We start from the raw sequence: 13,382 nt of genomic DNA on the forward strand, positions 1-13,382 counted from the left end.
ATTATAACTAAATCCATCCACCTCAATATCACTTTAGCTGTATGCTCTGTTCATAAATTATTTAATTACCAAATTATAATGTGCTAGGATTATAATCTAATAAGATGGAGATGACAGACTTATGAATATATACCAAGCACCCCAGCCATGTTTGAGCGGAATATATTTTCATGGGCAAATATTTAACACCTAATGTAAACCCCCAACCTAGAATTTTTTTTCTCAACGGTAGATCAATGCGGTACGACAATCTACATTAGGGGCTAATGAGCAATAAGACAATGCTCATGTTCAACTTACCTTCGGGAAGACACTCCTAATCAACAGATTCTCCCATATTGTTTTGGGAGAAAACCAAAGATCCTAGACCATGGACCTTGATGTATGCAACCTGGACATGTTACTCCGGCTACACCGAATGCATTTGAAACACAATAAGAGCCCAGGATAAAAACAGGCTGCATCTGGTTTTTTTAAATTACCACCTAACACAAATGGATGTCAACAACCCGTCTAACATTGGTGCAGCAATACCAGAAGAAATCCTATTAACCAAATCAACCTCAATAACATCCAGGCAGAAAGAGCTGGTAGACACCTGATGAAACTCGACAAGAATCCATAAGGACCACAAGGTACCAATTTCAGTTAGTACAACTTTGACACCTCATTTAAGGCACAGTAACTTGACAACCGCTGCAACAGGAAGGTGACATTACTGACTTTCAGACACCCACACTGAGCAATGCTGGACGACAACTCTGGACCTTCTCAACCCTTAAACAAGCCCTAGTACTCACTGGAACAGTAGACAACCAAATTAATAGATGCTAACGAACACAAAAAGAAAAGGATAAAGTAAAAATGAAGAACAAACAGGAAGTATCAGAAATAGGAGAAGAAGAGAGAAGACTAGACAAATAGTTCCCTTTTGGAGGCTAGCAGGTATACTTCCTACACAGATTTTCAAAGCTACAAAGTTTCTTGAGCATAATATACGTAAACTGTACAGGGAATACATAGATGATTCACAACTTATAGACAACTTTACGCAACAAATAATCATACAAATCAAGCGTATCACACAACAGACCTGATCATTCTCATCATCTGATTGTGAAGGAGACTTTTTGGACTCAGATGGTTTCTCCGCACCGCAATTCTGTCTGTTACACTTGGTCCGAAAAGGATAATTTATGTTGTTGCATTTCTCACATTTCCAGCTTCCCTCGGGCGTTTCTGGCTCTGAAATTTGGGGTTGTTAGAAAGCTAATTAGAATTAGTAAAAGATAGCACGCTAGAGGTCGAAAACTTACTAGTATTCTTTCCCGATTTGGAAACCTGTGTAATTGAAATAAAGATAGTCAACAAAAAATCAAAATGTAGTAGCAAAACTACTTCCAAAGTTGAGATAAGTAGGAAGAACAAGAAGCCAACTTGAATTTCAAAATAAGATCATCTAATGTAAACTTATAACACATACAAAACTCTTGATAGCAAATAACATTTTTGGTCCAAGATAACCTAAACTTCATTCAAAATAGTTCAAAAGTTGGTGAGGGATATTAAAAACAAAACAATATCGTATATTATCAGGTATAAACCCTGGAACATGACAGCAAGTCAAACCTGAGAGCCAGGCTTTGGAGTGTTGCACTTCCTCATGTTGAGATAAGTAGGAAGAACAAGAAGCCAACTTGAATTTCAAAATCAGATCATCTAATGTAAACTTAGCACATACAAAACTCTTGATAGCAAATAACATTTTTGGTCCAAGATAACCTAAACTTCATTCAGAATAGTTCAAAAGTTGGTGATGGATATTAAAAACAAAACAATATCGTATATTATCAGGTATAGACTCTGGAACATGACAGCAAGTCAAACCTGAGAACCAGGCTTTGGAGTGTTGCACTTCCTCATGTTACAAACTGTTCTAAAAGAAAAGTTGACATTTCCACATTTAGGACATTTCCAGTCATTATCACGTGTTCCATCTGCAGAATTTATGGAAAAGAAGGTAATAATTACAGATGCCATGAAATTAATGCAGAATACAGGGATAGAATATATACTGCAGAACTCCACCTTTCTTTTGAGAATTTTCTTCAGGATAAAAACCTGGCCTTGGTGCCTGCATTAAGAATTAATATTACTCAGTCTCTTCTCAACTGAACAGAAAATCATCATTCACTCTGTGATAAGCATTTGCCACAAGGGTGATGACATAGATTCACTTATCGAGAAAGACTAAAATTGTGAGACATAAATACCAGAAGGGGAGAAATATTAGGCGGTGTATAAAGAAAAATGAAGTATTCAGTTAAAACTGTAATGAACCAAAACTTAATGTCGACTGTCTAGTATAGTCAAACAAGATAATCGTGTTCCAGAAAAAGCCGAAACTTAACCCTACCATGCCAGCAGGGGCCATTGGCAATGCCAGACCGTATCGGTCCATAAGTGGTGGCACACCGTACATCCCACCTGTAAACAAAAAAGTTCAGTCACAGCATTATTATAGAACAACTGAAACTACATCGGGCTATTCTACAGTTTGAAGCCTGACAGCATAGTGCTGTTTACATGTGTTACATTAACACAGAAGTAGTAATGGACAAAACAAACATTCCCTATTCTGCAATAAGCTAATCCACCTGGAAACCTGGGACGTGCACTACAGCATTAAAATATAATCCTCCAAGCAGCACTCTTCGTTTTTTTCTAACTTATAATTGGTTGAGGTTAAGAATACATACCATTTCCAATCACAGACCCACCAGTGTAAGGAGGTGGAGCAGAGAAATGCAGTGGGCGGTATGGACTGCCACCAGAAAGACGGCTCCCAATATTGTAATGATAAGCTGAACCCCCAGAAAAAGGAACATCATAGGCTGGCATGGATGGTCCATTGAACAGAGAACCACCATAAGGTGCTACCCCCATATACATTGAAGAGGGTGCACCAGACCCAACATATGCAGCAGAGGGCGAATAGCTCTGTGGAGCCTGCATTGGCCTAACTGCAGATTTCTACAAAGGCAAAGTCTTTGTCAATACTAGCCAGATTTGTCAAAATCTCATATTAGCTATAATTTCAAGATAACCAATGATCACTCCAGATACACCCATACTAGAAAGTTTAAGTGTTCATGAATGAAGAACCTTTCACCTAATTAAGATACTCTTTGAAGGATGTGGATCATGCAAGATATGCTTAGTCATCGTGAATACCAAAAATGCCATGATGGCCAGCATGACTTGATGAATATATTCTCTCAGATAATATGATTGTGTGGGCATGTAAAACTTCAAATAATCTCTACATCCTTGACACTGCTTTTATGCATTATATCATGTATATTCCATGCATCCACAAGACATCTTTCAAAACAAAACACCAAGTTAACGTCTAACAGCTTGTTTGGATGGTCGTTACCTATTGTATTGTATCGTATTGTTACTTTAACTACGATGTTTGTTTTGGTTGTTGCTTAAATTTTATTGTATCATATCGTTAAATCCGTCGTTACGTAACGACGAAATGTGCCACTTTATATAACAACCGATTTGGTATGGTTGCGTCGTTATCTTGTCTTTTTCTCTCATCTCACCCTTTACTATTATTAAATAATTTTATTTTATCATTTACCCTACCTTTTTAGTAACGGTATACATGTAGCTCTCCCAAACTAAAACGTGAAAGTAGATGATATCTTACTGAGTTGTGATCTGCAGGCCTAGACTGAGTACAGTTGCGCATATTGCATGTGGTTCTGAAGGAGAAATTGACATTCCCACAGCTTGGACATGTCCAGTCATCTTCCCTACGGCCACCTACAATGTCAACAACTAGAAGCTTTTAGTAGGGAGCAAACATCCTGAACCCTCTCCACTGAATACAAAACAAAAAATAACAGGATGAAACAACGAAGTACAAAACTATCAGAGCATTACAGATATGGTTCCCTCCTCTTCAGGAACCGGGATACATACCGTCAGTTCGGGCACGTTTGGCAGCAGAAGAATTTCTGTTATCAACCTGGAAACAATTATAAAAGCATGTAAAATACAAGTTTTAAAGCCCAGAACAAGTCAATGACTAAACTACTCATCAATTCAAACAAATTGGGGTCCCCTATATGAATCAATCCTCTGCTCAATTTCGCCCTATTCAGGCACGTTTCATTCCAACACTAGGGTATCCTATCTGAATCAATCCTCCTATATCCGCTCGCTATATTTAGACACATCTAGCTCCAACACTAGTAAATAAGCCAAAAAATAAGTAGAAAATAGAAATTAAAAGCCTTCAATACTTCGTTACAAATTAGTTAAAAGGCCTTTTATAGATTCCGGAAAAAGCCAAAAAGAAACCCTAGCTTCTATTTATCGACCCAATATCCTATTTAGGATAAAAATGAAAATACTTTCAGGGGTAGATACAAGATCTTAAGCAACGAAATAGGGAAGTTCACAAGAAAAAATTGAAACTTTATTGAACAAATAATAAAAAGAAAAGAAAGATGATGGAAAGTTGAGAAAGATCAAAACCTGAGACATCGCAGCTTGAAATTAGAGGAGAAGACGGTGATAAACCCTTTGGCCGTCGGCCGGAGCTACAAAATTGTGTCGGAAAAACACCGAAATTACGGCGGAGCTAGAGAGAGAGAGAGAAAGAGTGGTGGTTTTGTGGTGAGATTATAAATACGAACAAGGGGAAGGGCTGTGAGTAAAATGAGTCAAGGAAGTCAAGCTGCATCGATGGGCCCAGCCCCTCGTCGCTGTTAGGCCCATTTAGTTTTCTCTTGAAGGCCCATCCTCTAAATAGGTGATTTGCACGAGGAAAACTACACAATTTGCCCTTTTAGAGCAAAAATGCTACCGATTAGATAGCATTCAAAGTTCAAACAAACTCAGTAAACTCTCTCACTAAAGAAAACCTACTCGTCATGCAAGAACACAATCTAGTTCATCTAATTCCCCCAAACCACCGGACATTGCTAGTGATCAAACTACAACAGAAACAATCATATCTATCCCAAGTTTTAAAGAAAAATTAGTAGAGTGTGAACATGATGCTTCAATTAACATGCTCACTAACTCAAGTGTGCATTTCACATCTCAATTTCAAAACAACTAGCAAAACAACCAATTGATCCCAGTCAATTAGGACCAACAAGTTGAACTATCTCAAGAGGATTTTCGGTTGATCTATCAACCATGGGGATTTTCGACCATCATCAAGCTTCAAGGGAGGAGAATTCAACACCACCTCCTCAAAAAATAAAGATACAAGAACTATGGAAAATCAAGAAAAACTTTCCTCTAATTGACTTAGGGTCTGACTACTACATCATTAAATTCAGCAATGAATAAAGTATGTTGAGAACCTTACACTGTGGCCCTTGGTTCATATTTGGTTACTTCTTGTTAGTCCAAAAATGGAAACCAAATTTTGTAGCATCAGAAGCAAAAGTCTCTCAAACAGTTGTTTGGGTGTGTTTTCCTCAACTACCAACCGAGTTTTCTGATGGATTAATCCTAGAGAAATCGGTAGATTATTAAAATTGACGCATGCACATCCTCAACCCTAAGAGCAAGGTATGCAAGACTATGCATTAAAATGCCACCGGATGTACCAGTCATTCCCTTTGTCTTTATTGACCAACACAAATAAAATATTCTTTATGAAGGGGAGAATTTTTCACTCCAAATGTCCATACAGGGTTACAATCAATAATCCAACACCCACACACATGGAATCAACTACTATCCAATCAAAGGATTAAAACGAAGTCCTAGGTATTAAAGAAGATGTTTGGCACACGGTTAACTTCTCCAAAAAGAAGAATCCAAATCATAAGATCAAGGAACCACCCCAACAATCAGGTAAGTCCCAAGATCCCAGTTCAAGCACACTAGGTAACTTTCACTCCATTTTCTTTAATGCTAAATCAATTAGAAAAGTATTTTCTAATAACGTAACTAACAAGATTTCTACTAACAAAAACTTAACTAATAATTTTAAGCCTATGACCTATGCTGCCACTAAAAACAAACTCCATCTTGGATAATCCGCCGGAAATAAAAGAAATTGAAAATACAATTCCTATTGCTAATGAGATAGAATACATGTCATTAGACGTGGTCCCTAATGCAAGCCCAGATGAATATGTGGCAAACAAAAAGAATACTCAATTAACTTACATGCAAAACGATTATCCTCTACTTAGCAACAATAATTACCTAAGTAACTCTACCAACACGCCTATTACTAATTCCAATGCCTCCCTAAATACGATTTCCACCCTAAATATTTTTACTAATGATAATTTTCGTTGCATGAATATCCATAAACAACCTCAACACTTGTCCTTAGGACATGCCATTACTCCACAAATGGCCAATAAGGATAACCACGTGCTAAGGGAGAAATATTTACAAAATTCCTTTAAAACCATCTCCACAAGTAATAAAGAGGACATGTAAATAGAGCTAATAATTGGAGAGCTACCTAAACCCTCTAGTAACCCATTATCTATCCCGAAAAATTCCCTTGATCGCTTCAATATAAATCAACACATTTCCATCAAAAATTCCAAGAATTCCGATAACTAAACGAAGGATATATCGCCTAATACAAATCCTAAGAGACCAAAGAGCCCACGCAATGTCAAATCCACCACCACCTCAGACTTCACAAACGGGCAACCAAATCTTCTTTGACCAACCACCACTACCACAAGATCATCAATCCCTTTCTTGGATAGAACAAGGCCTGATGGACCATGCAATATCGTTCAACATGATACTGGACGGGCAAGAGACTATGATAGTACTCCAAAACTCTCACTTCCTTGCCCAACAAGTATCTGAGAGGATGCACATGGCCATGAACAACTATCTCAACCATGTATGATTGAACAACATACTGCACCCATTGGCTCCATCAATGAACATGAACCTAGCACAGTCAATGAGGTCTCGATGGAGTCTGCCACCTCACTTCAACCCAATACAAATTCAAAATATGGTAGTGGACCTTCCATGCTTTCCCCCCAGAGAGATATCCAACATGAATCCAATATTCATGACATGGACCACTCCAATCAACAATCTTTAATCCCAGATAAATGCTCACCCTCATGCACCACCCCATGCAAACAATGGTCCAGCACATGCACCACCAAATGCTCCTGCTCATGCTCCACAAAATGCACCTCTACAACAACCACATCCCAATATTCCAGAACCAGAAGACCGACAAATAGGGAATGCAGAGGAAATGAATTTTCTAGGGTCAGAAAAAATAGTGGAATTTTCAAGCCTAAACGAGATAAAAGTTTATCTATTCAAGGAGATGCTAGAGAAGAGATATATTCTCAACTGCCCCCGGCACTTTACAAGTGCTCGATAGATGTCAGGCCCCCACAGGACCCAACAGTTGGAAGCCATGCAATGATTTTGGTACCCTCATTACGGAGGAATCCACTATCTTTACCGCACAGAGTTATGGAGAATGGCAACAATCCCAACCAAAATCAAGTAAAAATGATATATCGTCCAACTAACATTATCATTTGGAACATAAAAAGGGGGGGGGGGGGGGAGTAACAATGATACTTTTAGGAGGAATTTTAGGAAAATGATTGACACCCACAATCCGTGCATGGTGACCTTGCTCGAAACTAGAATGGAAAATCATATCTCCTTGCTTAATGATTTTTTGTTCTCTCAAATGATCGAAGTCCCGGCAGAGGGTCACTCTGGAGGAATGGCTATTCTCTGGAACTCCAACATGGTTAATGTGAACAACTTTGTTAGAAGGAATAAAGAAATCCATGCCAACATTGAGGTACATCCCATAAATACTGCTTGGTTATTTTCCTCTATATATGCTAGCACTAAGATAGGTAATAAAAATACCCTTTGGAATAATATTGAAAATATTCATGAAAACTACAAAGGACCCTGGCTACTTGGAGGAGATTTCAATGACATTTTTAGTGAAAATGATAAGCTTGGAGGTACACTATTAATCGTAGACGTAGCTCTCGATTATGGACTAGTATTAATAATTGTAACCTTTTAGATTTATGATTTAAAGGGTGTAAATATACTTGGTCCAATCATCGTAGGAAAACTAATAAGCTAATCATGGAAAGACTTGATAGAGTTTTTGTCAATAATAATTGGATTAATGTCTTTCCTAAAGCAGTTATGGTCCATCTTCCCAAAACTCACTCGGACCATAACCTTTGCTACTCCAATTAACTCCTAAAAGTATTTTCCATAAGGGTAAACCCTTTAGATTAGAAATAATTTGGTGTAAACATCCAAATTTCATCAATATTGTTCGAGAGAGTTAGAGGACGAATGACCTAAATAGGTCTCATAATGTTCTTAAGGAATATCTCATTGCTTGGAAAAATAATACTTTTAGTAATAATTTTAAAAAGAAAAAAAAGAATCCTTGCTCGCTTATACGGCATTCAAACCTTCCCTAACTATAATAATAATTTCTTTTTAATGAACCTGGAAATACATCATCTCCAACAAGAGTACAATGCTATTCTTAAAATGGAAGAAGATTTCTGGAAGCTTCGTTCACGTATTAGTCGATGTAATGAAGGTGACGTTGTTGACACCCAATTTTTCCCTATATATTTTCAATATGCAAAATACTTTCAAAATAGCGTATATATACATATATAAGCATGTCCAAGCATTTTTTTAAATATAATTTAAGGTTTTAAATTGATTTATTTTCCTTTTATTTCATCCATAAAATCCCAATAATTATGTCCAAAATTATTATTTGGGTAATTCATCTATTGGATTTTCATATTTATGCCAAAATACGGCTAAAATAATTTTTTACAAATTCATTTAGTATTTTTAAAGCTAAATTGCACACAATTGCAATATTAGCCATTTTTAAGGTTTAATTTATATTCATAAAATTGAGTCTGGTATTTTTAAATTGTTAATTATGTGTTATAAATCATTTTAGTATTTTCAATTTATTCTCAGAAGCCATTTACTATTTTTATAAATTAAAAGGGGAAAAAGTGGCTATTTAAATTTTAGCCTAAATTTTGCTTTCAATTTAACCCCAAATCAAACCCAATTCCCCAGCCCATTTCTAATTTAACCCGACCCCTAAACCCTTTAAAACCAACCCGAACCCGAATTCCCCACTTACCCTTTTAATCTAGGCCGTTGATCATTCAGATCAACGGCCACCATCGCCCCTTACCTTAATTAATCCCAAACGACCCCAAAACCCTACCATTTGTTACAATCCTCCGCCTTGGAATCCCCTTCCTCTCAAACTCTCTCTGCAACACCGCGTAAACCCTAGCCGCCGCCATCCAAATCTACCCTAATTCCCTTCAATACCCACCTAATCCATGGACTCCCATTGTGATTGGAGGCGTGTACTCGTCTCCTATGTCTACTGGTTACCTATTTTTGTGGTTCCATGGACAGATCTCGAAGGGATCTGGTCCAATCCCTTCTCAACTTCTATCTCTGGTCTTTTTCCGGCCACCCATGACCGCTCAAGTTAGATCCTTGACTTTTCCGGCTAGATCGGTAACTTTTCAAAGTTTTTCTCACTTTCTCTGGGTTCTTTGAAACCCTAGCTTTAAGAGCTTTTCGATTTTCTTTCAGATCTATCTTAGATCTGTGCACGTTATGAACTTCTTGATGTTTTCCAAAAGGTTTTTCGATTTTCTTTCAAAGTGACTCTTCATTTTCAAATTAGGGTTTCTTAAAACTCTTCTTAAAGACCTCTTCTCCGATTTTCAGTGTTGTTTTACTGTGTTTAAACGATGTGCTTATGTTTTTCTTCTATCTAGTTCATCGTGTTGAAACCCTAGGTACTTTTGGGTTTTTACCGAGTTCTGAAGCTGTCTTTTGTTTGTTTGTATGAATGTTTGTTTTGATTGACTCCTTTGTGTTTGAATCATTTTCTTGCTTGACGTACCTGGTTCTGAGTTCTTACCTTTTTTAACTCGACTATGGCATAAACCCTAATTTCTTAAAAGGGGTTTCCTCACTTATTACTATGAGTTCTTTATTTATTTCTGACTTTCTTTACCTGTTAAGACTGATTTCTGCACTTTGGCTCTATGTATGATCTATGACTACTTGACCTTGTTGCCTACTGTGCTTCGAGTAGGTTTCTTTACTACTGAATCCTAACTTACTACCGCTACTGCTGTATGTTTAATTTGCTCCTCTTTGACAATATGTTTGACCCTGCATGTCTAGTATGCCTGTCCATCCCTTGCTATTTATATGTTGAAAAGCAGAGTCATGATTCTTTCTTGATTGATCTTGATTTCCTCAATGTTACGACTGATTGCAAAGGGTTCCCTTATAAACCCTAATTTTTACTCATTTTATTTAAATTGACTGATTCCCTTCCTTTCATTACTGTGATATTTTTACCTTGAATCCTTTCCCCAAAATTAAGCATATTTTGTACTTAGACTTAAATATTCACCTTATACTTTTACTACCCCCTTATATGGCAAGAATCAATCTGTCCCAAACTGATTTCTTTTCTTTATTTGACCCTGTTAGTATCCGTTCAAGCTGTGATTCCCTAATTAAAAGGAATTACTTGTGTTAATTGATTCTGATTGTGGTTATTTCCATGTTTGAGTTGAAACTTTACTTGTACCTTATTCTTCACTCGTTTTCAAAACTATAAATACCCTACCCTCTCTTCTTTCAAACAGACGAACAATTGAGTTCAGAACACACACTTACACACTTAAAACTCTTTCCTTCTCTATTATTACTTGTGCTACTACTTTGTCTAGCCGGCTGAAAGCCAAATCTAGACTGTGGAATCCTGCTTATTTTACCTTTCTGCACCTTGCTTTCTCTACTGGTATGTCCTAGTTAATTTTTCAAGCCTCAACAACAATATGCTTCTTTAATTGTTTCAGTTTCCCTCATTCTTGTTTACTTCTGCTTGTGGTTCTGCAGTCAAGTTACATTACTAGCATGCTGTAATATCCCCTTTCCCTCTAAATTAATGTGCTCCCTTATGTTTGTCACTTACTATGAACTTGCTATCCTAAGTCCCTATTCCCTCAATGTGATTATGCTCTTTCTGACTTGCCTGTGATCATGCCAGTATCAGCCATTGTCGTGCATGTCCAACTAGTCCTAAGACCCTTAATGGGGTTATGTGTTCACAGTCAGATGTATGTGCGTCTCAAACCCCTTGACCCCTTTGTATGACTGTGATTCTATGTGTGATCCCATCTTGGGAATTTGAGTTTCATTTACAACTGTTTCAATCACCTCTGTCACTAATTGCTTTCAAAATGGACTGTTAGTACATCTTCTTTAAATAAATCTCTTTCAACACGTGTTCTGCACTTTCACTATACTCTTAGAATCTAGGTTCTGCACCTCTTGTGTGAGCCTTGACTTGGGACCCTTGAGCTCCCTCTGAACTTGGACACATAAGGGTCGGCCCTTCCACACAGCACTCATTCTGTTTGATTATGCAAATTTGGGTGTGAGCACCGCCCGGGATCCCTTGAGGCCTTTAGAGAACTCTGACACACCCAGATATGAGAAAGGCTTTGAAATATTGGCTTTTGAGGTGGTTAATTACACAACTCAGAGAGGAAGTCAAGATCAGGCTTCCTTTGGTTGTAATTTCTTATTCTGCACTTCTTTTGTAATTCAATCATTTGGTCTGTAATAATTTGTAAATATTATGGGGTTGGCTAGTGAAAAAGGATGGGGAATATACATGTTTTAGCTATTAAAAGGGTAGACAGCATGTTACTAGGTTTACATTCCTACTTGCACAATATAATCCATGCTTAGGACTCATTTCATGCATTAGAGATCCTGCTCCTTAGGATTTACACTTATCATTTTTCAGCATGTCCATTACACTATCTTACCAGTTAGCAATTCCTGCGTTAAATGTATTAATAACCGGTATTTCTGCAATCATGTTCCTACTGCCATGAACACTTAGAGATCCTGTTTTAGGTGAAACAACATTAACAAATATATCATCTCTGCATTCCCTAGTAACTGTAATATTTTTGCATATAGAAATCCTGTTTAGGATTCTGCATATATACATCATTCTGCACCTCTTTTCATTTAGATACCATGTCTTTAGGATCTCACTTATATTCGCTTAAGCACACTTAGGCTAATTATGAATGCATGAAAAGGAATAAACAATTTCATTTAGTCTTTACAACTAATTGGCCATAATCTCTATGTGCTGAACACCTAGAACAACATGTTTAGGTAATAACAATAGTCTCCAACTATCAGTAATCCTGAATAGCTACTGATTCATGTTCACGCCTAGGCAAGCCTTAGGTAATTACTTAAATAAAACTGGAACTGCCTCTGTTTAATTATCAACTGCTACAATCAGCAGACAGGCCTGATTCGGACTTCTTTTCTGAGTTATATAATGAATCTGGTTCTAACTCGAACACCCTGCTTTAGGATTTAAAATTCAGACCTTAACTGTGTTTAAGTCATGCTGCTTATATGCATTATTTGCGGAGGTATACATGAGCCTTTTAATTGTTTATATGTTTCCCCTCTAAATGCAGTTCTACTTGTTTTGTATGTTGCCTTAGCATTTTACCTTTAAACCTAAGAGTCAGCTTAGAACCTCCTTCTTATAGGAATAGTAGTCCTAAATTCCTACGGGACTGATAGGAATGGGACGGGTAACAACATGTAATAGAGGTCGAGACCAATCCTCGCTTTAATACCTTCACGGGGTGGGAAGGGTAGATATGGATATAATGACCGGTGCTCTAATACCACGTGTAGCCCCTCTTTTGAGGAGTGATTACTGGATCGGCTGACCAAGTCCGCGCATTTCATCCCTGTGTGTACTACCTATTCCTCGGAGCGGTTGGCGGAGATTTATATCCGAGATTGTCCGTCTGCATGGAATTCCAGTTTCCATCATTTCAGACAGAGGTACTCAGTTCACATCACGATTCTGGAGAGTCGTACAGCAGGAGTTGGGTACTCGGGTGGAGTTGAGCACAGCATTTCACCCTCAGACGGACGGACAGTCCGAGCGCACTATTCAGATTCTTGAGGATATGCTCCGTGCGTGTGTGATTGAGTTTGGAGGTTCTTGGGATCAATTCTTGCCATTGGCGAAGTTTGCCTACAACAACAACAATCAGTCCAGCATTCAGATGGCACCGTACGAGGCCTTATATGGTAGGCGATGTAGATCCCCGGTGGGTTGGTTCGAGCCAGGTGAGGCCAGATTATTGGGAACAGACTTGGTTCAGGATGCTTTGGAGAGAGTCAAGGTGATTCAGGATAGACTCCGTACAGCCCAGTCC

General features: G+C 37.8%; 1 protein-coding gene across 1 annotated transcript; it reads right to left on the bottom strand.

Annotated features, from left to right (window-relative positions):
- Positions 1-383: 383 nt before the first annotated feature.
- On the bottom strand, positions 384-4,719 carry LOC109207543 (ranBP2-type zinc finger protein At1g67325). The gene is made up of 10 exons (XM_019370483.1): positions 4,555-4,719; positions 3,997-4,042; positions 3,722-3,837; positions 2,760-3,033; positions 2,417-2,487; positions 2,089-2,134; positions 1,888-1,997; positions 1,317-1,341; positions 1,094-1,245; positions 384-799 (listed from the first exon to the last, which is right to left on the bottom strand). The coding sequence occupies exons 1-10, from the start codon at positions 4,561-4,563 to the stop codon at positions 797-799; spliced, it is 852 nt and encodes a 283-aa protein (XP_019226028.1). The 5' UTR covers positions 4,564-4,719; the 3' UTR covers positions 384-796.
- Between the last annotated feature and the right edge of the window lie 8,663 nt (positions 4,720-13,382).

Source organism: Nicotiana attenuata, unplaced genomic scaffold (assembly GCF_001879085.1).
Source record: "Nicotiana attenuata strain UT unplaced genomic scaffold, NIATTr2, whole genome shotgun sequence".
In the NCBI taxonomy this organism is placed as follows: Eukaryota; Viridiplantae; Streptophyta; class Magnoliopsida; order Solanales; family Solanaceae; genus Nicotiana; species Nicotiana attenuata.